General features: G+C 40.0%; 1 protein-coding gene across 2 annotated transcripts in view; it reads left to right on the top strand.

Moving 5' to 3' along the window:
- Positions 1-22,885, top strand: part of SHC4 (SHC adaptor protein 4) — a 131,767-nt gene that overhangs the window by 95,866 nt on the left and 13,016 nt on the right. For both annotated transcript variants that reach the window (XM_060149490.1, XM_060149493.1), the window contains 3 exons: positions 602-773; positions 3,076-3,136; positions 10,382-10,561. In XM_060149490.1, coding sequence (XP_060005473.1) covers positions 602-773; positions 3,076-3,136; positions 10,382-10,561 — 413 coding nt within the window. The remainder of the gene's footprint in view (positions 1-601; positions 774-3,075; positions 3,137-10,381; positions 10,562-22,885) is intronic.

Raw genomic sequence — 22,885 nt, 5'->3', positions numbered from 1 at the left:
TATTCTTTCTCGTAAGAAACTTTTACTAATTCCGATTTGGAAGAAAAATCTGTTTTTTTTTTTTTTCCCTGTTTCAATTTTAAAAACAATGCATGTTTACACAAATCTCCCCACTTGCCACATATGGTTCTAATATTTCTTTATGAATCTCATATACTCCAGATTTGTGCAGACAAGTTAGCTGGCCATAGCCTTCTAGTTTTTTCATCTTGGTTTAGTAAACTGGGCCAGGCCCACTGCCCAATATTTAAATTTCCTTTGAGCAAAACATTTCCAAAATGGTACAATGAAAGAGTGCTGGAAAAATCCAGGAAAACTTTGTGTTTTTATCCGATTGACAAAAACAACTGACATTCAGGGAGTTCATATATATATGTGTATGCATATATTTTATCACTGAGAGGAGACACAAAAGCATCACCCTTGGCACTTTTTGTTGGCTTACCCCACTTTAATTGTCTACAGAAACCTAACAATTCAGCCATCTGGTTGCTTCCATCCAGATGTTTTCAGGATGATTTGCATGGTTCTGATCACTCTACATCCCCTACAGCATTTGAATTCCCACCCAGCCTCTTGGGGATTCTTTTTTCCCTTACAGTGAGGAGGTGCACGTTGATGACCATACTGAGGAGAGAGAAGATCATGAGTATTACAATGAAATCCCGGGCAAGCAGCCACCTGCAGGTGGTGTTTCAGATGTACGGATCAAAGTTCAAACCACAGAACAAATGGCTTACTGCCCCATACGGTGTGAAAAGTTGTGCTATTTGGTAAGTAACATTTTAATGCTATTAGAACTAACAATGCATTTCTGTCCTTACCACTGAGAGCTTAATTTGAGGATTACCAAATGCTAGTTTAGAGAAGGTATCATCTTCCTCAGTACAGAACCAGAGAGTGAATCATTGTCGGAACCTGTACTCAATAATTTTTACTCCCAATCCCCCAACCTCATCCTCAGCAAGTGACCTCACATCTTACTTCATTGGGAAGACAAGGACGGTCCAACATGTTATTTTCAACTTCACCCTTCCGCATCTCCAAGTCTTCTGTGTTCTCCTTGGTTCTCTTCCTTAGCTACTGTCTCCATGGCTAATCTTCTCCCTGAGCTCCTGATCCCATCCCCTCCTACCAACTCTGTGCCCTTGTTCTGTCCATCAACCTCTGTCTCAGTCTTTATTCTCTGTCTGTCTACTTGTTCTTTCGCTTCTGTCTGCAAATAAACTCGGACTCCTCCAACTCATCTAATAATGTCCTACCTCTCTCTCACCTTCCTTTCACCCACAAACTTCTAGAAAACCCTGCCTGTATTTCTGCATTCACATCCACACTACACTTCCAAAATCTGAACTCTGCTTGACAACTTGATAGAAATTTCTTTTACAGTGGTCACCAACTTTTTTTTTGGTCACCAACAGTTTAATTGTTAAATCTATTTCCTTCTTCAATATTCTGAATCTGTCTATAGCCTGTGATATCTGTTGGCTGCCTCTTTTTTTTTTAGACCTCTTCTGTTAGCTTCTAAACATTTTTGTCATGTCATTCTCATTCTGCATCTCTAGTTGCTGCTTTTCTTTCTTTTTTCATGTTTTCTAACATTTTATTGAGTATATTCAAACTTACAAAAAAGTTGAAAGAATTACACATGAACACTCATATACTCACCACCTAGATTCTACAATTATAATTCTACTCTATTTGCCCTGTCATCCTATGTTGTTAGCTATCACCCATCAATCCATCTGATTTTTGATGTGTTTCAAAGTAAGTGGCATCTTTCCTTTTTTTTTTTTTTTTTTTTGTGGTATGCGGGCCTCTCACTGCTGTGTCCACTCCCGTTGCGGAGCACAGGCTCTGGACGCGCAGGCTTAGCGGCCATGGCTCACAGGCCCAGCCGCTTTGTGACATGTGGGATCTTCCCAGACCGGGGCACGATCCCGTGTCCCCTGCATCGGCAGGCGGATTCTCAACCACTGCGCCACCAGGGAAGCCCACATCTTTCCTTTTTATATCTTGTTTTCTTGCATGCCCTCCCCTGCAAACCCAAGCCTTACCACCATGGAATCCCTGTCCAGTGCTCTGCCCTTGGCCCTGGTTTCTCCTCTGACATGCCACCTGTGCACACACACTCCACCAGCTTCTCTGTCTTCAGCCATTACCTACCTCTCCAGCTGTGATGCCACAAGCATTTCATTGCTTGTTTATACCAAGATTAGACTCAGCATTTTACCTTGACTCCAAGCTAGATCCCTCTCCTGACGTACTCATGTTTATTAATGGCACTCCTGTTCTTTCACTGATCTACAGTCTTTTGTTTTCTCACACTTATCAACTCAGTCTTCAAGACTTAGGATCCTACCATGAAAGTATCTTAAATCTACCCAACCTTTTTCATTCCTGTTGCATCTTTCTAAGTTCTGGTCCTCACTTGCCCAGATGATTCTGAAAGCCCCTTCCTTGTCTCAAGTTTCATTCCTTTAAACCCTCTTGCATGGTATTGCTGGATTAATCTTTCTAAAGCAAAGACATTGCCCTTCTCAAAGGCATCAGTAGATCCCATACCCTTACTGAAGAGAGTTGTGTGTATATGGGATAATCGAAGCCTTTGATAGCATGAGATTTTTCAGGGATGAAAAGTGGGTCGGGCACAAACCTTAGTAGAGTGCGGCTCCAATCTGCCAGCTCACGGTTAGATAGAGGTTTGCTAAATGGCCAGTGTTTATATAAGTGTCCTGGAAATCACACTTTCTGGCTGAGCTTGGATTGAATCCTGGAATGTGACCTCCCAAGCCGAGGTCTATAACCCTCAGGATATAGACCTTACATTTATGACCTCCCCCACCCTAATCAGACCCACCTCTGCAGTTCCAAAACAGTGCACTGGGAAAGGAGGCTATACTCCCTGTCCAAAATCTCAGTTTCTTTTTCTCACCTGTCAGACACTTCCTGTGTCAGAAAATGGAGTTGTCGGCTAAATTCTGCTGGGAGCATTATTAGTGTTTTGTGTGTTTTTTGAAAGTTTATGAACGTTTACTATGTTTGTAAATGTTTCACAATTTGTTGTTTATACAGCCGGGAAACTCCAAGTGCAGCAGTGTGTATGAGAACTGTGTAGAACAAAGCAGGGCAATAGGTAGGTACAATTGCCCTTCTCCATCTGCCACTCTCCTTATTTCTTCTACGTTATGGTCGTGTGTGGCCCTTGCTCTTAAATAGTTCATGGGAAAGTCAGGTGTATATAACCAAACATGTAATGCTTCAGTTGCAGGCTTCCCACATTCTGAGAAGCGCAGAATGCCACATGTGTGTCAGTTGAAAAGCTATGGTTCTTCCCTGCTCCTGTGTACTCTTCCACACTACAATTCTGCTTTATGGAATCTTTCACTGCTTTTTTTTTTTTTTTTTTTTTGCGGTACGCGGGCCTCTCACTGTCATGGCCTCTCCTGTTGCGGAGCACAGGCTCCGGACGCGCAGGCTCAGCAGCCATGGCTCACGGGCCCAGCCGCTTCGCGGCACGTGGGATCTTCCCGGACCAGGGCACGAACCCGTGCATCGGCAGGCGGACTCTCAACCACTGCGCCACCAGGGAAGTCCCTCACTGCTTGGATATCATGAAAGCTCTCTTACTGGAAAGGTGATTTCTCTACTCAAAACTCAAGGCAGTTCCATTTCAAAGAATATCAGACAATAAGCTAATATGAAAATTGATGCTTGTCAACTCCATTAGGATTAAGAGAAAACCTTTATTTCTGCTTGGCAAAGGGAACAAAAAGAAATCTGAAATGTGAGAGTCCCAATTAGAGGTTCATACACCCCATACTTGCCGGGGTATTAAATATCTTATTACTGCATGTGATAATTGACATCAGGCACAACTTTTCCACAACACAAATGTAGGGCATAGACTATCAAGTTGGAAATATATTTTCATAAAAGAATTCTACTGCTAGTTAGTCATTTTACTCTTATAAATTGTTGAAAGTATTTCTTTGGGAAGGACAGTTTTGCAGCTTTAGAGGGGGAGATAACTGGACATTGTAAATAGTGCAGTGGAGGATAGAGTTGGAGAACCACACTTCGGAACTCAAATTAAATTAGCAGACGCTTGCCAACTAGAAGGTAGTTTCTCACTTCCAAGGATATCTTCATATTTCTTATGGAATTTTGCCAGTGTAACCCATGAATTTTATTTTTTCTTATACAGTGGGGGTACATGAGGGTCTTGGTACGGCTGTGATTACCACTTTCCTCCACCCTGCAAAGATAATCAGAGTAGTGAGCAGAGGCAGTATTTTAAATTCTTTAAAAACATGGTTCTTTTTGAAGGAAATTAAAATTCGATGCCACTCTTTAAAGGTATTTAAAATTCCAAATGAATTCTTAATAATATGACTAAAACAAATTAGTGTCAAGTGTAAATGTCTTTTGAAAACTGTGTCCTCTAGGAGCTGCAGTTCCTTCCTTCGTTCCTCTTTTCCTTTACCCTAGAGATTTCTAACCTAGGATTTAATAGTCAGGAACATACCACATGTGCTTTGTAGTCTTGTATCCATTTTCTGCCTGTGCTGAAGCTCACTTTGAACTGTCTCCACATCCTGTTTTTTCTCATTCTATGTTCTTCATTTATCCAACAATGCACTCAGTGATCATCAGGTCGTCCTGTGGGATGGGGCCCTGAGCTGGGTGCTAGGGATGGAGACACAATTGGCATTCGTGTCTTTTGCAGTTTAGCCAGAGGGCATACCTTAAACCAGTGCTTACAAATGTGATGAGCGTTTCAAAGCCCAGGATGTTATGGGAACAAATAACAGGGAAACCTAACTTAATCTGGGAGGCTAGAGAGGGTCTCCCGAAAGAAGTAACAACCAAAGTAAGACCTGAAGGATGAGTGGGAATTATCCAGGCACAGAGAGGGAAGTGGGAGGGGAAGGGAGAGAAAGGGTATAAATGAGTACTGGTATTCCTAAGTGTGCCAGGACCAGCTCCCAGATCACTGCATTGAGAGGGTACATGGAGGGGGAGAGAGAGTTTTGGATCTAGGAGAGAGTCCTGTGGAACTCCAAAATGTTTCGCCCTGCCCCAATACCTCTTTTCCCACAGCTCATCCCTCCTCCCCATTAAGCAGTCGTCATGGCACGCCCCGCCGGCCTCAGCCACCTAGCTTCTGAAGGGAACTCACTGAACAGGAATCCTCGACATTTCTAGAATGATGTTGAATGTTCGAAATCACGACACTACCGTCAGAGAAAAGGGGCAAGGTCTCCTTTCTTTTTTTTTTCCTCAGAAGCTTTCACCTTGATTTTTATTTTACATTTTTAAAGTGTCCTTCCCCTCAAAGCAACACTATTTCAACTTTATTCAAGATTTTTCTTTTTGTAAGCATAACCTTGTCATAGAATCCAATTTGTTCTTTCTGTTTATCTTGGTTTTATTTCTCCTTTAAACTAACAAACAGTGTAACCCCTTATTCTTTCATGCTTTACACATGCCCTAAGCCACTATCAGATCCAAACTCAAGAACAGACTTTTGTAGTAAACACTTATTTGGAGCCTGGAATCTATTTTTCCGTAGAATTAATTTTAGCCACGTTGGCTATCTCCTAGACAAGTGACCATATTCTACTATTTGGTTTCCTATACTGGAGCTTAAGTGTATATGTTGTAATGACAAATACAACAATAGGATATTCTATTGTAAGCATCTGTTCTTTAGTTATACTCTAATTGTGGAAGAGTCTGGGACCAATACTGAGCTTCAGCACACTGTCTTCCTTTTTGGTGGCAATAAGGTAACAATTCATGGCTGGGAACCTTTCAGAATCTCGGGGAGGTGAGAGATGGTGTTTATAGTTTGGAAAAAACCCTCCAGCTGGATATCCTCTTCCCCTGAAAATCACTGAGCTACAGCATTGTTTTCTTAGAAAAGCAGGTTCTAACTTCCAGTGGGAACCAGAGTGCTAGGAAGCCATTTCCCCAGACCTCAGCCACTCAGCACATAGAGGGATCGAAGGACTCAACCCCTGCTCCAGGGGCTGTGACAAGTATAAGTCCCTCCTGCTGTGGCAGGAAGGACTTTCCTAACTCAGTGTCTTTTAATCCACAGACACCCAGAAGTCAGGGGTTCCTATCTTGGGGCCTGCCTATGACTACTTGGGTATGTGTTTAAAAGTGATCTGAGGGCTTCCCTGGTGGCCCAGTGGTTAAGAATCCACCTCCCAATGCAGGGGAGATGGGCTTGATCCCTGGTTGGGGAACTAAGATCCCACATGCCATGGGGCAACTAAGCCTGCGTGCTGCAACTACTGAGCCCACATGCCACAACTACTGAGCCCGCACACCACAACTAGAGAAAAGCCTGCGTGCCGCAACTAGAGAAGCCTGCGTGCTGCAACTAGAGAAGCCCACGTGCCACAAGATCCTGCATGCTGCAACAAAGGTCCTGCGTGCCACAACTAAGACCCGATGAAGCCAAATAAATAAATAAATAAATAAGATCAGAAATTTATGACCAGTCACCAAATTAATAGCAGTTGCCAAAATAGCAAATAGACAGTTTTTATGGCTTTTCCCAGAGATTCACACATAAGCATTTGAGAGACACCTATACAAACATTCTCAACAAGTCTTGGCTTTTTAACTCAAAGACATTTATTTATTCAAATATTGACTTAAAATTTGAATTCTGGTGTATAATAAGTACTGCAGTAGGCTTCCTGTTGAAGGAGTTAATTATATTTATTGCCAGATGTGTAAAAGATCTCTGTCCTTAATAATAAATTCCCTTGTGGAAAAAAATAATTAGCAAAATAGCATACTGTTTCCCCAACCTTCAAGTGAAAATGAAAATGTTGATATTTTTAATCAAAAAGATGTTAAATTCCCACAGACCCTAAGGGCTAGCACTTAAAAACTTTGGTACCTCCAGTATATACACTGTGTATGTATTTATTTTCTGCCACAAATCTTCTCTTAGGCAGGTTGGATAGTTTCTCAGAGTAACACTTTGCACAAAGAACTTTTGGAATGCATGATGGCTGGCATGTGTAGTTAAGCTCTGAATAACCACACACTTTATCCTAGAAAGATTTTAAATTTCAGCATGGGGTGAGTTTGTTTGTTTGTTTTTTTAAATTTAAGACAACTTTGCTGACTTAGATATAATGGTGCATTTGAGAAAAAGGAATGGTAGTTTTTAAGAGAGACTGTATAGACATTGATGCTTTTGTGTAACCCTGTGGGATGGTGAACTTGATGTAATCAGCTCATGCCAGCGCTGTGTGAGGGGCAGATGAGTCAGCGCCCTGCGCTAAGGGTTGACTTCGGGTCTTGAGAGTGTGGTGGGGTCACATTTGCTAAGAAAGGAAAACTGGTAGACATTCAGTCATCTGTTCATTCAGCTGACATTTTTCTTTTGAGCATCTGCTTCATACCAGGCATTGAAGATGAAGAAGATACTCAGAAAAATGGGTTCTAGTCTCTCCTCAGGACTCAAGGAATTTTCGGTCTCAAGGGGAAGACAGGGAAGTAAACAGAGACCTACAGTTTATTATGGAGTGGCACCTTACCCAGCCTGGGGTGGGGGGCGGGGGAGGAGGGAGGACTCAGTGGAAAGCTTCCTGAAGGAGGGGGATTCAGAGCAGAATCTTAAAGGACAAATAGGAGTTAGGTCAAGAAATGGATGGGAAGGATATTACAGCAAGAGATAAGTGTCATGTGCAGAGGCCCAACAGACACACAACTGAACAGTGAGAAGAACGCCTGCTGCAAGGCAGACACGATGCTCAGTGAGGGGCTTACCCACATTCTTTCACTTAATCCTCACAATGTATTTTAAGCTCGGCATCCCCATTTTACAAGTATGAAAACTGACAGAGAGGTTAAGTAACTTGCCCCTGGCCACACAAATAGTAAGAGATACCACAGGGATCTGTGGAACCCAGGTCCATGTTAATTTAGAAGCAGACTTCTTACAAATACTGTTCATCATATTCCACTTTCAGTAATTTTTTTTTTTTTTTTTTTTTGCGGTACGCGGGCCTCTCACTGTTGTGGCCTCTCCCGTTGCGGAGCACAGGCTCTGGATGCACAAGCTCAGCGGCTATGGCTCACGGGCCCAGCCGCTCCGCGGCATGTGGGATCTTCCCAAACCGGGGCACGAACCCGTGTCCCCTGCATTGGCAGGCGGACTCTCAACCACTGCGCCACCAGGGAAGCCCTCAGTAACTTTTTATGAGCAGGCACTCCTAAATAAATATTAATTCAATCATGCATCAGTTCTCTACACTGTGCTAATATATTGTGCATGTATTATAAAACACACACAGAAATAGAAAATTTCAGTTAAAGTTAATGATAGACATTTTTAAAAATTGTCTTGCTAGTTATAGTGGCTGAATACTATCATTAGGTAATATCTCAAGGTCTGGTATACATTTAGGGCATTATTGATAAAGAAAACAGACATAAACCCACATTTCAATCTTGATAATTTTAACTGTTAGGAGGCCGACATTCTGATCTAATTAGATTATGCTTGTTCGTAAGCTCAGAGTGTAGCTAAGGAGGAGCTTGTACTCAGTAAAAGAATGATCTTCAATCCTTGATTTTTTTGCAGTAATCCTTTAGCCACTTGTCCATTTGTGAAAGTAAGTTTAGTTTAAACTGGATAACATATTTCATAAATCCACTTAACCAAGTAAATGGAAACTGTTGTATGTTGCCAAAAGCAACAAAGAAACGAGGGGCCCTATTGCCCCTTCCTCTGTCAAATCCCACTCTTCCCTCAGAATATTCCACGTACAGATTATGACATGGGACAGGGTGACAGGCAGGATCGAACAGAGAGGAGCAAAGGAGGAGCAGATGGTAGGACTGTAGTCTTGACTGGGCTCCCCCTATCTGGTGTATTCTTAGGTTTCCATACTTGTGTTATAAGAATCACAGCACTCTTCACCATGGTGTGAAATCCAGTGGGCAGTTGGTCCTTTGAAGGGGTTTAGTTGACTGGAAGGAGTGATGTTTTGCGGTAAGACAATGAAATAACAATGTCACTGCTTCAGGTGCAGCCTCACGGGGATCTTGTATATGTATGGCCAAAACTATAAAGGTACTTGTGTAAACAGAAAGACAAAAACATTCTGTCCTGGCATTCTCAGGACAGGACCAGTTGAATGGTACAAAGTACCTCATGCCATCAGGTAGTGAAATATGGTGCTGTAATCCATTCAGGCAGTAACTATTTGTTGATGTGATAATATGTTCCAGGCATATGCTAGAGGCAGGGGCTGCAGCTGTCAGCAAGACAGGATCTGTGTCTTCGTAGAACATGCAGTCTAGATGCAGTACAGATATTAAGAAACATCATAACATAATAGAATTAAGTACTCTTGTGGTATGGGCTTCAGAGGGAAGCAGAGAGACATAGTCTAGTCTGAGAAAGTCAGGGAGGGCTCTCTTGAGAAAGAGATGTTTAAACTGACCTCACCGAAGGATGAGGGTGCTGGAGAAGGGGAGGGAAGGGGGCATGTCAACCAGAGAAGATGGCCTTACAGTGGGGATTCTAGTGCAAGAAGGCCGATGTGAGCAGGGGCAGACTGGGGAGGACAGGGTTGCAGTGGAAGCTGGGTGCCCGGGAGCAGGGCCTGGGGCTTGTTGAAGAGTTTGAGTTGTATCCCAAGAGCAGTGGGAAGCAGTGAATGTTTTTAAACCTCTGAGAAGTAGGATCGGATTTTCAGTTGTAAAAAGATCATTTTGGCCACATGTATGGAATAGAATGGAGAGGAGAAGGCAGATTAAGGGGACAGAGGACGTAACCTGAGGGGTGAGTTCTTTCCATTAGATGACAGAATGAACATCAGCAGCTGGTGCAGGGCTGTGCTTGGTGAAACGAAACTTTGGCAATAAAGGGAAGACAGACTTCCCACTCTTACTAATATAAAATTAAGTAACGAGTTTTTTGAAAAGCGGTTTCAATAACTAGTAGATATTCAAGTTCCACATGGCATGTGTGGTTTTCTTGGTTCCTGGGCTGCAGCTCTGAGCGGTGTCGTGTACGGGTTTGTGCTCTTTGCTGGCCGGTCAGCGTCCTTCCTCCGCTTGCTGTTCCTCTTTCACATCTTTCTGGTTTGTCTGCTGTCTGCTGTTGAAGCAAAGGGTCAGCTGAGGGACGGGCAGGGAGGTGCAGGGAGGCCAAAAGAGGGTGCTTTCCCTCAAAGACTGGTGCATATTTTGTTTTAACAGGTCAAATCTCAAAGTCAGTATTCAATCCTTGCATGGGATGGGCATGGCTTTTCCCTTCCTGTCAATTCTGGACTCAAACGTGATTTTATTTCTTGTTTCCAAAGCAAAAACACCGTACATTGATCTTTACTCACTACAGGTAATGCACACGAGAGAGGGGTACAGTCCCAAAGAGACACGTCATTGATGAAGCCTGCGTGCCGAGTGGATCTCTTTGACGACCCCTGCTACATCAATACGCAGACTCTTCAAAGCACGCTGGGCTCTGCCGGAAATCAAAGTCCAGCTCACCCACTGGGGACCCCATGGTACCGTGAAAGTAAGTGGCTTCTCATTGCCTGTATTAGTTTCCTGTGCTGCTGTAACAAGTTACCACAAACTGGGTGTCTTAAAACAAGAGAAATGCATTCTCTCACAGTTATGGAGGCCAGAAGTCCTAAATCAAGAGGGCAGCAGGGTTGACTCCTTTTGGAGGCTCTGGAGGAGTACTGGTTTCATGTTGCTCTCCTAGCTTCTGGTGGCTGCCAGCAATTCTTGGTGTTCCTTAGCTTGTAGACATGTCACTCCAATCTCTGCCCTCGTCTTCACATGGCCTTACCCCTGTGTCTCAAATCTCCCTCTTCTTTCTCTTATAGGACAACAGCTTTCTCTTATAGGTAGGCCCAAAATCCAGGAAGATCTCATCTCGTGATCCTTAACTTAATTACATGTGCAAAGACCCTTTTTCCAAATTAGGTCACATATGCAGGTACCAGGGATCAGGACTTGAGCATATCTTTTGGGGGCCACTGTTCAACTCACTATACTGTCTCTCATTTTAAAGAATACTATTTCCTTGGCCTCATTTTTCAGAGAGTTAAAAGTATTCTTTCTTACCTCAATCCCTCACCACAGTTAATAAAAGTTAGAACTTTGTGGCGATGTTACGGATTTCAAGGTTTTGGAACTTTGATTTTGAATAATCTTTTCAAACACTTTAAATTGACTCCAACTTTTGCTTTCTGCTGTGTGCTTTTGCTGAAGGAAGGGCTGTCAAAGCCAGGAGATAATTTTGAATTTGTTTGTTTGCATGGGGAACAATGGCCACTGTTCCAACTCTGTTTAGTGATGGTGTTAATTTTATTCATTTCAAAACCCCTTAGTAAGTCATCTATATAGCACTAAAATAAGGTGACTTCTTTCTTCAACTAGGTACTGTGAGTAAAATACAGTAAGACAAACATCATTTTCCTGCCAGATTGCTTCCAGGGGTAAGTCCATAAGCAGGAACATAAATAAATAAAAGTAAAACAAGCCAAAAGCCTACAATCAACTAAAAAATAAATTAAAAACTGCTTTTCATAAAGTACTGAAGCTTGTTGGGTTCAGAGATTGGTGTCAAATTTGGCTCACTCCAAAGATAGAGAATCAGTCGCTGAGAAAGTCCTTTCATTAGCCCAGGAGGTCACTGTAGACTGCCAAGGGTGACTTTCCAGCTAGTGTGGCTGCAGTGACAGTAAAGTTTGGAAGGAGATTTTGCTGAGGCTGAGCTTCAATTGACCACCTTAACTCTCTAGACTGAGACAAAGGTTTTCATTACCAGCCAGGTGGCAAGTAGGCCATCTTCTTGCAAGCTTTCGAAGATCACTCTTGGCGACCAAGCAACCCAGTTGGGTTCTCCAGAAGCAGACTCTGAGTTGGAGCTGGGCATGCAGGGTCTTTATTGGGATCAGTACCAGGAAGGGAGGGGAAGAAAGCAGGCTTGGGCAGAGGGAGAGGTGGAGCAACCATGCAGGCCTGACAGAGCCTCAGCCAACCCTACAGAGAGCATGTGGGGGCCCGTCAGAGTTGCCCCACATTGGGCCCAAGGGCAGGGCCTTTTAGCCCCACTTATCTCAGTCTTTGGATGTGGGCCATGAAGGAGGGCAAGCCATTGGGCAAGCAGCTCTCTGCAGCTGAGGCAGACCCTGAAGGTGTGGTCAGCTGGAGACCAGCCCCAGTAAAGCACCTGGGGTACTTGGTCCTTCCTTGAAGTGGGATCTGGGTAGTGCATCTCCATGTCCACCACAGAGAGCATCTTGTGCCATGGATGATGGGATATGCAATGAATTCAGATTTCTGCAGTGAATTTAACGGTTTAATGTAGAGTAGCCTGTGTGGATAAGGTAATATATGTTAGAGGGACAGTGTTTTGAAAAAAAGCTTCTGGACCCCAGGGGGTTTTTTTGTTTGTTTGTTTTTTAGGATAAATAGTTGTATTTATTCGGGCTTCCCTGGTGGTGCAGTGGTTGAGAGTCCACCTGCCAATGCAGGGGACACGGGTTCGTGCCCCGATCCGGGAAGATTCCACATGCCACGGAGCAGCTGGGCCCGTGAGCCATGGCCGCTGAGCCTGCGCGTCCGGAGCCTGTGCTCCGCAACGGGAGAGGCCACAACAGTGAGAGGCCCGTGTACAGCAAAAAAAAAAAGATAATAAAAAAAATTGTATTTATTCAAATATAGTTTTATTTTTATTGGGGTATAGTTGATTTATAGTGTTGTGTTGGTTTCAGGTGTACAGCAAAGTGAATCAGTTATACATATACATATATCCACTCTTTTTAGATTCTTTTACCATATAGGCCATTGCAGAGAATTGAGTAGAGTTCCCTGTGCTGTACAGTAGGTCCTTATTAGTTATCTATTTTATATATAGTAGTGTGTATATGTCAGTCCCAGTCTCCCAATTTAGTCCCTTCCACCCCGCCTGCCTTGGACCTCAGGTTTTGGAAATAACTTTATAAGAGCATACACTCAATAGCTTCCATTTCATGGGCTTTTCAAAGCAACAATTTTTTTTTTAAGATGCTGGGGGTAGGAGTTTATTAATTTATTTTTTATTTATTTTTGCTGTGTTGGGTCTTCGTTTCTGTGCGAGGGCTTTCTCTAGTTGGGGCAAGCGGGGGCCACTCTTCATCACGGTGCGCGGGCCTCTCACTGCCACAGCCTCTCTTGTTGTGGAGCACAGGCTCCAGACGCGCAGGCTCAGTAGTTGTGGCTCATGGGCCTAGTCACTCCGCGGCATGTGGGATCCTCCCAGACCAGGGCTCGAACCTGTGTCCCCTGCATTAGCAGGCAGAGTCTCAACCACTGCGCCACCAGGGGAGCCCCAAAGCAACAATATTTTATTAGAAAATACATTTAGTGGGTGGCCCAAATTATGTAATCTGGGATATTCCTTGATTTACAACTCCAGTTCCTTTATAAGCAAATCTTCAATGTTAAAAATCGTTATGGAACTTCCCTGGTGGCACAGTGGTTGAGAATCTGCCTGCCAATGCAGGGGACGTGGGTTTGTGCCCTGGTCTGGGAAGATCCCACGTGCTGCGGAGCAACTAAGCCCATGCACCACAACTGTTGAGCCTGCGAGCCACAACTACTGAAGCTGCGCTCCTAGAGCCCATGCTCCACAGCAAGAGAAGCCACCGCACTGAGAAGGCTGTGTACCGCAACAAAGAGTGGCCCCCGGTCGCCGCAACTAGAGAAAGCCCACGTGCAGCAATGAAGACCCAATGCAGCCAAAAATAAATAAATTAAATAAATAAATTTTAAAAAATCGTTATAACTCAAGCAAAGAAACTTTGCCTCTTGTCATAGACAATTCAATAATATGAAAGGCAAAATTAATCCATAATAACATTCCTGTCATTAGTTGAAAGTAAATAAGGCTTGTTCTGTCTAAAACTATAATGTCAAAATGCGTTTTCATTGATTCTAGCCTCTTTCTTTTTTCATCCTTTTTCCCTCTCCCTGCCCTGGTGGCAATATGTTTAATAATTTAGGCCTCTGGTTCTCTCTCACTCTTTATTTCCATTTGGGATTTAATGTACCATAGCCCTCCTGGACTTCTTGCTACCCCTTTGAGGTTAATTTCAGTGTATCACTGCTCCCTCCAAAAAAAATTAACTCCAACTCCAAAAGTATAAATAATGTTGATTTAAGAAAATCTAGTAAGATGGAGTAGGGATAACTTTATATATAACGTTCTGCAGAATGTCTTAAATACACCTCTTCACGTTTCCCCCCTAATGTTTCCTCCTGTTTCTTTCCTTCCTCCTGCAAAAATCCTCTTTACCTTCTTTAAGCATACTTAGCCTCCCTTACCCAGATTAGTTACTAATTAGTTCAGTAAAACAAAACAAAAACAAATCCAGAGACATGAACCTAATATATCTCAAGTATGCCTTCAGGGCTCCTCACTTCATCCTGTCACACTGCCAACATAGGCAAAGCTCTAACACAATCTTTAGTCTGATCAAACATGGCAGAAGGAAACCATTAGTACTGAAACTAATTTTTGTATTGATTTATTATTAGTTTCAGTCTTAGCTTCCATAACAAAGAAACCCCCCTAAATCCCATAGTGTAAAAAGGACTGAAGTTTATTTATTTTAGCTAATAGCCCAATGATGGATGGTATAGGACTGGTGGGACAGCTTTGCCATTGTGACACTTGGCTTCCATCTCTGGTCTAAGAGCTTCAATTTGGTCTAAGGTCTTCTATCTTTAGTCTAAAAGCTTGAGCTCTCACCATCCCATCTGTATTCAGCCAGTGGGAAGTAAGAAAGGCACGTGGAGTGCACACATGTTTCTTGAAAGGACATGACCCAGAAGTGGCAGACATCATTTGTTCTTACCTGCCATTGGCAGAACTTAGACATGGGGCCATACCTAGCTTCACGTTACTCTAGCTGGGTGGCCATGTGCCCAGCTAAAAATAATTAGGAATTCCATAATGTAATGAAAGGGAGAATAGATATTGGCACACAATTAACTGTCCCTGCCACTGCATACCATTCTGCCACTCAAATATGCATGAGCTCTTCTTTTCACTTAGAACATATGCCTTCTTCCAAAGGGAGACCTTGCAGATAGCCCAAACAGTTACAGCATCCAGCCTAAAGTCTGTGACATCTGGGTGATATGAAGTCCTCTCAATCAAGATTGGATGGGAATCCTTACTATTTGCCAAGTTGTCTGCCCTCTTCCACACCCAAAATTAGTGGTGGAAGAGGAATAAGATAGCCTCAATAAAAACCCACATTCACAAAATGGAAGCAGGCAAAACACACAGTGGTCATTGGTCCATAGTGATTACCAAATCCTGCCAGGCAGTAATTGTGAAGACTCCCTGAGCCGGAAGTGGAGAAAGTGATTTGCTTGGCCTGTGGTTCAGTGTTATGGGAGGAATCTCCTTGTCCATTGTTATCTGGGTTGTTCCTGCTGTTATCCTTCGTGTGTCCATCTAAAGTAGATGTTGGAGAAAGTGCCTTTCTTGGGGCTTCACCACTTGTGCAGCTTATTTCCTGTTGATGTGGGTTTGAGAGATTGGAGTTTGCTGTAGAGGCCAAAAAGCCATAGACAAGAAGGGATTGTCATTTCTTTGGCAATGTATCTTCCTTAAAAACTTAGTAGGATTTCACTCTGTCCATTTAGAGTCAGTTCTACGTGAAATTTCCCATAATATTCCTTCACTGTCCTTTTATTGCATGAAGAATGCTTTCTCTCTTCCTGTTATTTGTAGTTTCTGTGTTGTTTTTTCCTTGATCACTGATCTTTGAGATTTATTAATTTAACTGTTGTTTCCAAAGGACCCAGGTTTTGTTTTAATTCTTTTCTATTTTTTTTGTTTTCTGTTTCATTGACTTCCATTTTTTATCTTTATTATGTCTTCCTTCTACTCTCTTTGGATTAAATTTCCTCCTCTTTATCTAGCTTGTACTACATTTTCTTCTATTGCCTTTATAGTTTTATTTCCAAATAAAATATTTATTTCACTTGAACTTTATATTTTCTATGAGGTAGGGGGTCTAACTTAATTTTATCTATGAAAGTGATCTAATTTTCCAAACAACATGGACTAAATAATGTTCTCTTTCTCTAGTGCCACTCTCCATTTTACTAGATTCCTTCTACATGTGTGAATCTGTTTCTGGGCCTTTATTCTGCTTTTTATATTGGCCCACTTGCTTGTTGTATACCAGTATATTAATTACTATATATATGTGTATATATATATATATACTATACTATATATACTATATATATATATACTATACTATATATACTATATATATATACTATATATATATACTATATATATTAATTACTATATATGAATTACTGTGGCTTTTTAATATATCTTAATAGACATGTAATTTTTCCTTTGTATTACAGATTAATTTTTTTCTTAGTACCACCTCGATCTTTCACTTAGGCTTAACATTTTATGTTAACATCTTATTTTACCAACTTTTTAGACACTTTATAGAGGTGAATGTATTTTTCCCCTCAGTAACACGATAAATTTCTATTTTATAGTTTTCACGTACTCAGTAATCCATACTGATAAATAATATACAGTTGATTCTCATAATTTGTGGGTTCCATATTTGAGAATTTGCTTACTTGCTAAGATTTATTTGTAATCCCAGAATCAGTACTCGTGGCACATTTGTGGTCATTTGTGGATATGTGCAAAGCAACAAAAATTTTGTGTCACCCAATGTGCACATTCCTAGCTGACGTCAAACAAGGCGACACTCTGCTTTCTTGTTTCAGCTCATACTGTAAACAAGTGAACTTTTGTGGTCTACTTAGTGCCACATTTCCCACATTTTTGTGCTACCTCTTGATGACCTTGCTGTTTAAAATGACCCCCAAGTGTAGTGCTGAAGATCTGTCTAGTGTTCCTAAGTGCAAGAAGGCTGTGATGTGCCTTACAGAGAAAATATGTGTCTTAGATAAGCTGAGTTCAGGCATGAGTTACAGTGCTGTTGGCCATGAGTTTAGTGTTATTAAATCAACAATATATACTAAATAAGGTGTCTAAACCCAAACACACATAAAACATGTTTATGTAATGATTGATTGATTGATGAAAATATTGTGACCTGAAGCTTGGTAGAACCTAACCCTGCATTTGTCCTAGGGGCAGTGGTTCCGTTTTCACTAAATCAGTGTTCTGGCAATTTTATAAAATATAGCTACTTGCATAAAGAGACTGCTTATGGTCCTCCAGTATCAGAGATGGAGTCTTATAACACGTGGGGAGAAAAGGGTAGGCTTTTCTTCCCACAACAGAAAACTGAGGATTATCCCCCAACCCTGACACTTTTCTCACAAAAGTATGTCCCTCTTCTGATTTTCCCTTTAGTTAGGTGGCTATCTTGACTCTTGTATACATTTTTAATTCTATAAACAGTGTTTTTAATTAAAAAGTAATACAAATACTCATAGAAGAAATCAAAATAATAAATAATGCTATTTTAAAATATGTACCTTCCCAAGGCTTAACACCATATACAGTTCCCTAAGATATTAGGAGTTCCTTCTGACTACTTCCAAAATGTTAATGCATGGTTAAGTATTTAGCTATCTACTTAAGTACCTCTGTCTGTCTACAGATAGATCTAATGATCAATCTTTCTAATCATTCTTCTTTAAAACTAAATGGAGTATCCCCTTCTGTACTTGTTCTTTTTCACTCCTCTATTTTAGAGATTTGTCCAAAGTAGCACATAATATTTTGTAGTTTTCTTTTTTCCAGTTTTATTGAGATAAAATTTGACATATAGCATTGTATTGGTTTAAGGTATGCAACATACTGATTTGACATATATACATATATATTGCAAAACGATTACCACGCTAAGTTTAGTTAACATCCATCACCTCACATAGTTAGTTTTTTTTTCTTTGTGATGAGAACTTTTAAGATCTACCCTCAGCAACTTTCAAATATGCAATACAGAATTGTTAACTATAGTTGCCATGTTGTACATTACATCCCCAGAACTTATTTATCTTATAACTAGAAGATTGCACCTTTTTAGCATTTCCCCCATCCCTCACTCTCTGTCTCTGGCAATCACCCATCTGTTTTCTGTTTCTATGAGTTCTGCTTTTTGGATTCCACATATAAGTGAGATCACACAGTGTCTTTCTCTGTCTGACTTACTTTATTTAGCATAATGCCTTCAAGGTCTATCCTTGTTGCAGTTGGCAGGACTTCCTTCTTTTTTATGGCTTAATCATATTCCACTGTGTATTTATATCATCTATTCATCTGCCAGTAGATACTTAGATTGTTTCCATGTCTTGGCTGTCAGAAATGATGCTTCAGTGCACATGGGGGTGTGGATATCTTTTCGAGATAGTGATTTCATTCCCTTCAGATATATACCCAGAATTGGAATTGCTGGACCATATGGCAGTTTTTTTAAAGAATGTTTGAAGAACCTTCATTCTGTTTTCCATATGGCTGCACCAATTTACATTCTCACCAATAGTGCACAAGCGTTCTCTTTTCTCACCAACACTTAACCTCTTGTCTTTTTGATGATAGCCATTCCAACAGGTGTGAGATGATATTTCATGTGGTTTGATTTACATTTTCTTGATGATTAGTGATATTGAGCATCTTTTCATATACCTGTTGGCCATTTGTGTGTCTTCTTTGGAAAGATGTCTATTCAGTTCCTCTGCCCATTTTTTAATTGGATTTTTTTTTTTTGCTATTGAGTTGTATGTGTTCTTTATATATTTTGGATATTAACCCCTTATCAGATAAATGATTTGCAAATATTTTTTCCCATTCTGTAGGTTGCCTTTTCCTTTTGTTGATGGTTTCCTTGGCTGTGCAAACTTTTGGTTTGATGTAGTCCCAACTTGCTTGTTTTTGCTTTCTTTGCCTTTGCTTTTGGTGTCAAATCCAAAAAAACATCGCCAAGACTGATGTCAAGGAGCTTACCCCTTGTTTTCTTCTAGGAGTGTTATGATTTCAGGTCTTATGTTCAAGTCTTTAGTCCATTTTGAGTTGATTTTTGTGTATGGTGCAAGATAGGCATCCAGTTTCATTCTTTTACATGTGGCTGTCCAGTTTTCCCAGCACCATTTATTGAAGAGACTATCCTGTCCCCATTGTCTGTTCTTGGCTCCTTTGTTGTAAATTAATTGACCCTATATGTATGGATTTATTTCTTGGTTCTCTGTTTTGTTCTGTTGATCTATGTGTCTGTTTTTATGCCTATACCATACTGTTTTGATTACTATAGCTTTGTAATATAGTTTGAAATCAGGACACACCATGCCTTCAGCTTTATCCATCTTTCTCAGGATTGCTTTGGCTAGTTGAGATTTTTTTGTGGTTCCATACAAGTTTTAGGATTGTTTATTCTTTTTCTGTGAAAAATTTTTTTTTTTTTATGGTATGCGGGCCTCTCACTGTTGTGGCCTCTCCCGTTGCGGAACACAGGCTCCGGACACGCAGGCTCAGCGGCCATGGCTCACGGGCCCAGCCACTCCGCGGCATGTGGGATCTTCCCGGACCGGGGCACGAACCCGTGTCCCCTGCATCGGCAGGTGGACTCTCAACCACTGCGCCACCAGGGAAGCCCCCATTGAAATTTTGATAGGGATTGTATTGAATCTATAGATTGCTTTGGGTAGTATGGGCATTTAAAAAATGTTAATTATTCTAATCCATGAACACAAAATTTCTTTCCATTTGTTTGTATCTTCTTCAGTTTCTTTCATCAATGTCTTATAGTTTTCAGTGTATAGATCTTTCACTTCCTTGGTTAAGTTTATTCTTAAGTATCTTTTTCTTTTTGAAGGTATCATAAATGGGATTGTTTTCCTAATTTCTCTGATAGTTTATTAGTGTATAGAAATGCAAGTAATTTTTGTGTATTAATTTTGTATCCTGCAACTTTACTGACTTTGTTTATTCTAACAGTTTCTCTTTTTTTGGTGGAGTTTTAAGGTTTTCTATATATAATGTCACCTGCAAATAGGACAGTTTTAGTTTTACTTCTTCCTTTCTGATTTGGATGTCTTTTATTTATTTTTCTTGCCTAATTGCTCTGGCTAGGACTTCCAATACTATGTTGAATAAAAGTGGTGAGAATGGACATCCTTGTCTTGTTCCTGATCTTTTATACCTGGAATAAATGCCACTTGATGCTTTTAATGTATTGTTGAATTTGGTTTGTTAATATTTTGTTGAGGATTCTTGCATCTATGTTCACATGTGATACTGGCCTGTAATTTTCTGTTCTTGTGGTATCCTTGTTTGGTTTTGGTAGTAGTGTAACACTGGGCTTGTAAAATGTGTTTGGAAATGTTCCCTCCTATTTTTTGGATGGGATTGAGAAGAATTGATATTAATTACTCTTTAAATGTTTGGTAGAATTCCCTAATGAAGCCATCTGGTTGTGGACCTTTTTTTTTTGTTGGAAGGTTTTTGATTAGTTGTTCAATCTTCTTACTAGTAATCCTTCTGTTCAGATTTTCTATTTCTTCATGATTGTCTTAGTGGGTTGTATGTTTTTAGGGATTTAAATCTATACATTTTTTCTAAGTTATCCAATTTGTTGGCATAAAATTGTTCAGAGTAGTCTCTTATGATCCTTTGTATTTGTGTGGTATCATTTGTAATGTCTCCTTTTTCTTTTCTGATTTTATTTATTTGAGTCCTCTCTCTTTGTTCTTGGTCAGTCTAGCTGAAGGTTTGCTTATTTTGTTTATCGTTTAAAAAACCAGCTTAGTTTCTTTTCTATTGTATTTTTACTCTCTATTTCATTTATTCCTGTTCTGATCTTTGTATTTTTCTTTCCTTCTATTAAATTTGGGCTTAGTTTGTTTTTCATTTTATAGTTCCTTGAGGTGTAAAGTTAGGTTGTTTATTTGCAATCTTTCATTTTTCTTATGGATGGAGGTGTTAATTGCTAAAAACTTGACTCTTAGAACTGTCTTTGCTGCATCCCATAAGTTTTGGTACATAGTTTTCATTTGTCTCAAAATATTTTAATTTTCAATTAAATTACTTGCCTCAAGTTATATTCTGACTTCTCCTTTGATTTCTTCTTTGATCCATTGGTTGTTCAGTGGCATGTTTTTTAATCTCCATGTATTTGTGAATTTTCCAATTTTCTTCTTGTAATTGATTTCTAGTTTCATACCACTTTGGTTGGAAAAGATGCTTGATATGATTTCCATATCCTTAAATTTATTAAGACTTGTTTTGTGGCCTAACATGTGATCTGTCCTGGGGAGTGTCCCATGTGTGCTTGAGAAGAATGTGTATTCTTTTGCTTGGAATGTTCTGTAAATGTCTGTTAAGTCAATCTGATCTAATGTGTAATTTAAGTCCAGTGTTCCTTATGATTTTCTGTGTGAATGATCTATCTATTTTTGAAAGTGGGGTATTAAAGTCCCATACTCTAATTGTATTGCTGTTGATTTCTCCCTTCAGGTCTGTTAATATTTGCTTTATATATTTAGGTGCTCCTATGTTGGTTGCATAAACCTTTTTTATTTTCAATTGTTTTATAGTATTCTATTGTATGAGTGAATCATAATTTGTATAACCAATCCTTTATTGATGGACATCTAATTTTTCCCTGTCCTTTGCTAGTATAATGATCAATACTGTCAAAAAAATCCATTTACATGTGCTTTAAAAAAAATTGAATGCATCAATATGCTGTCTTCACAGTTCACATTGGTTTCTTTAAATGTCTTATTCTTTCTTTCTCATTGGAATTACTTGCAATTGTTTAATCCAGATTTTAGATGTTAGATTTTTTTCTCTTCCTTAAACCATATTCCCCCATTTCAAAAGTTTTACTCACCAGATACATATGGGTGTGGATATTCATATATATCTTATGTTTTCCTGAATTTCTGGTTGTGACACTGTGTCTTTAGTTGCTAATGGGAACTCCAAGATGACATGATTATTTTCTTCCATGATTCCTGTCACTTTTTTCTTTTTTGATCGCAGTTCAATCCAGAGTGATTTAAGCAACCTTCCTTGTTGCTTCCTTAACTGTCAGTACTTCTGAGAAAATATAATTATATCAAGTTAATAATTCATTAAATAGTATATGGAAATTATATATAATTAACTGTATTTAAATTATGATTATATTTTTCAAAGTCAACTTTATGTATGAAAAGGAGTCCATACTAGACAATGCACCACAATGTTAAAGAGTGGTTGTATTTGGTGATAGGATGAAAAGTGATTAATTTTCTTTGTTTCTCTGTGTTTACCAGATTTTTAAAAAAAATGTGTAACTTTTAAACTTAAAGCAAAAGTTTAAAAAATATGTTAGATATTCTGCTTTTAGAAAAATTATATTTTCAGCAAATGTTTGGATGATTGAAAATCTCCCAGCTTTTAGAAAAGTTATATTTTCAGCAAATGTTTGGATGATTGAAATTGTGCTAATTTGGGAAACTATGTTAGGAAAATAATGTCCATATCCTCAGGCTGGCCCATGATCTATTGCCTCTTTTCAAGATGATATAATGTCTGTTTTTCTTTTGTTTTGTTCTTGTCCAAGAGTGCTCCACAATCTCAGAATAAACCAAAAACCATCATGCACTAAGATGTGTGCACCTACATACACATGCATGCATCTCCCTCACACTCACACACTTTCTCTCTCACGTACACAAACACACACACAACTACTCATCAGAAGTTCTCTATTATGCCTGAAAGCAGGCAGCACTAAGGCCAGCTACAAATATTATTCATCAAATCTGGACACATTTCTTCAGGCTTTTTCTGGTAACCATAGATAGAACCTGATTGTAGAGGAGAATATGTTTA

The sequence above is a fragment of the Lagenorhynchus albirostris genome, chromosome 1 (assembly GCF_949774975.1).
Source record: "Lagenorhynchus albirostris chromosome 1, mLagAlb1.1, whole genome shotgun sequence".
Classification (NCBI taxonomy): Eukaryota; Metazoa; Chordata; class Mammalia; order Artiodactyla; family Delphinidae; genus Lagenorhynchus; species Lagenorhynchus albirostris.
The sequence above is the reverse complement of the archived record's forward strand: the minus strand, read 5'-3'. Positions and strand labels throughout refer to the sequence as shown.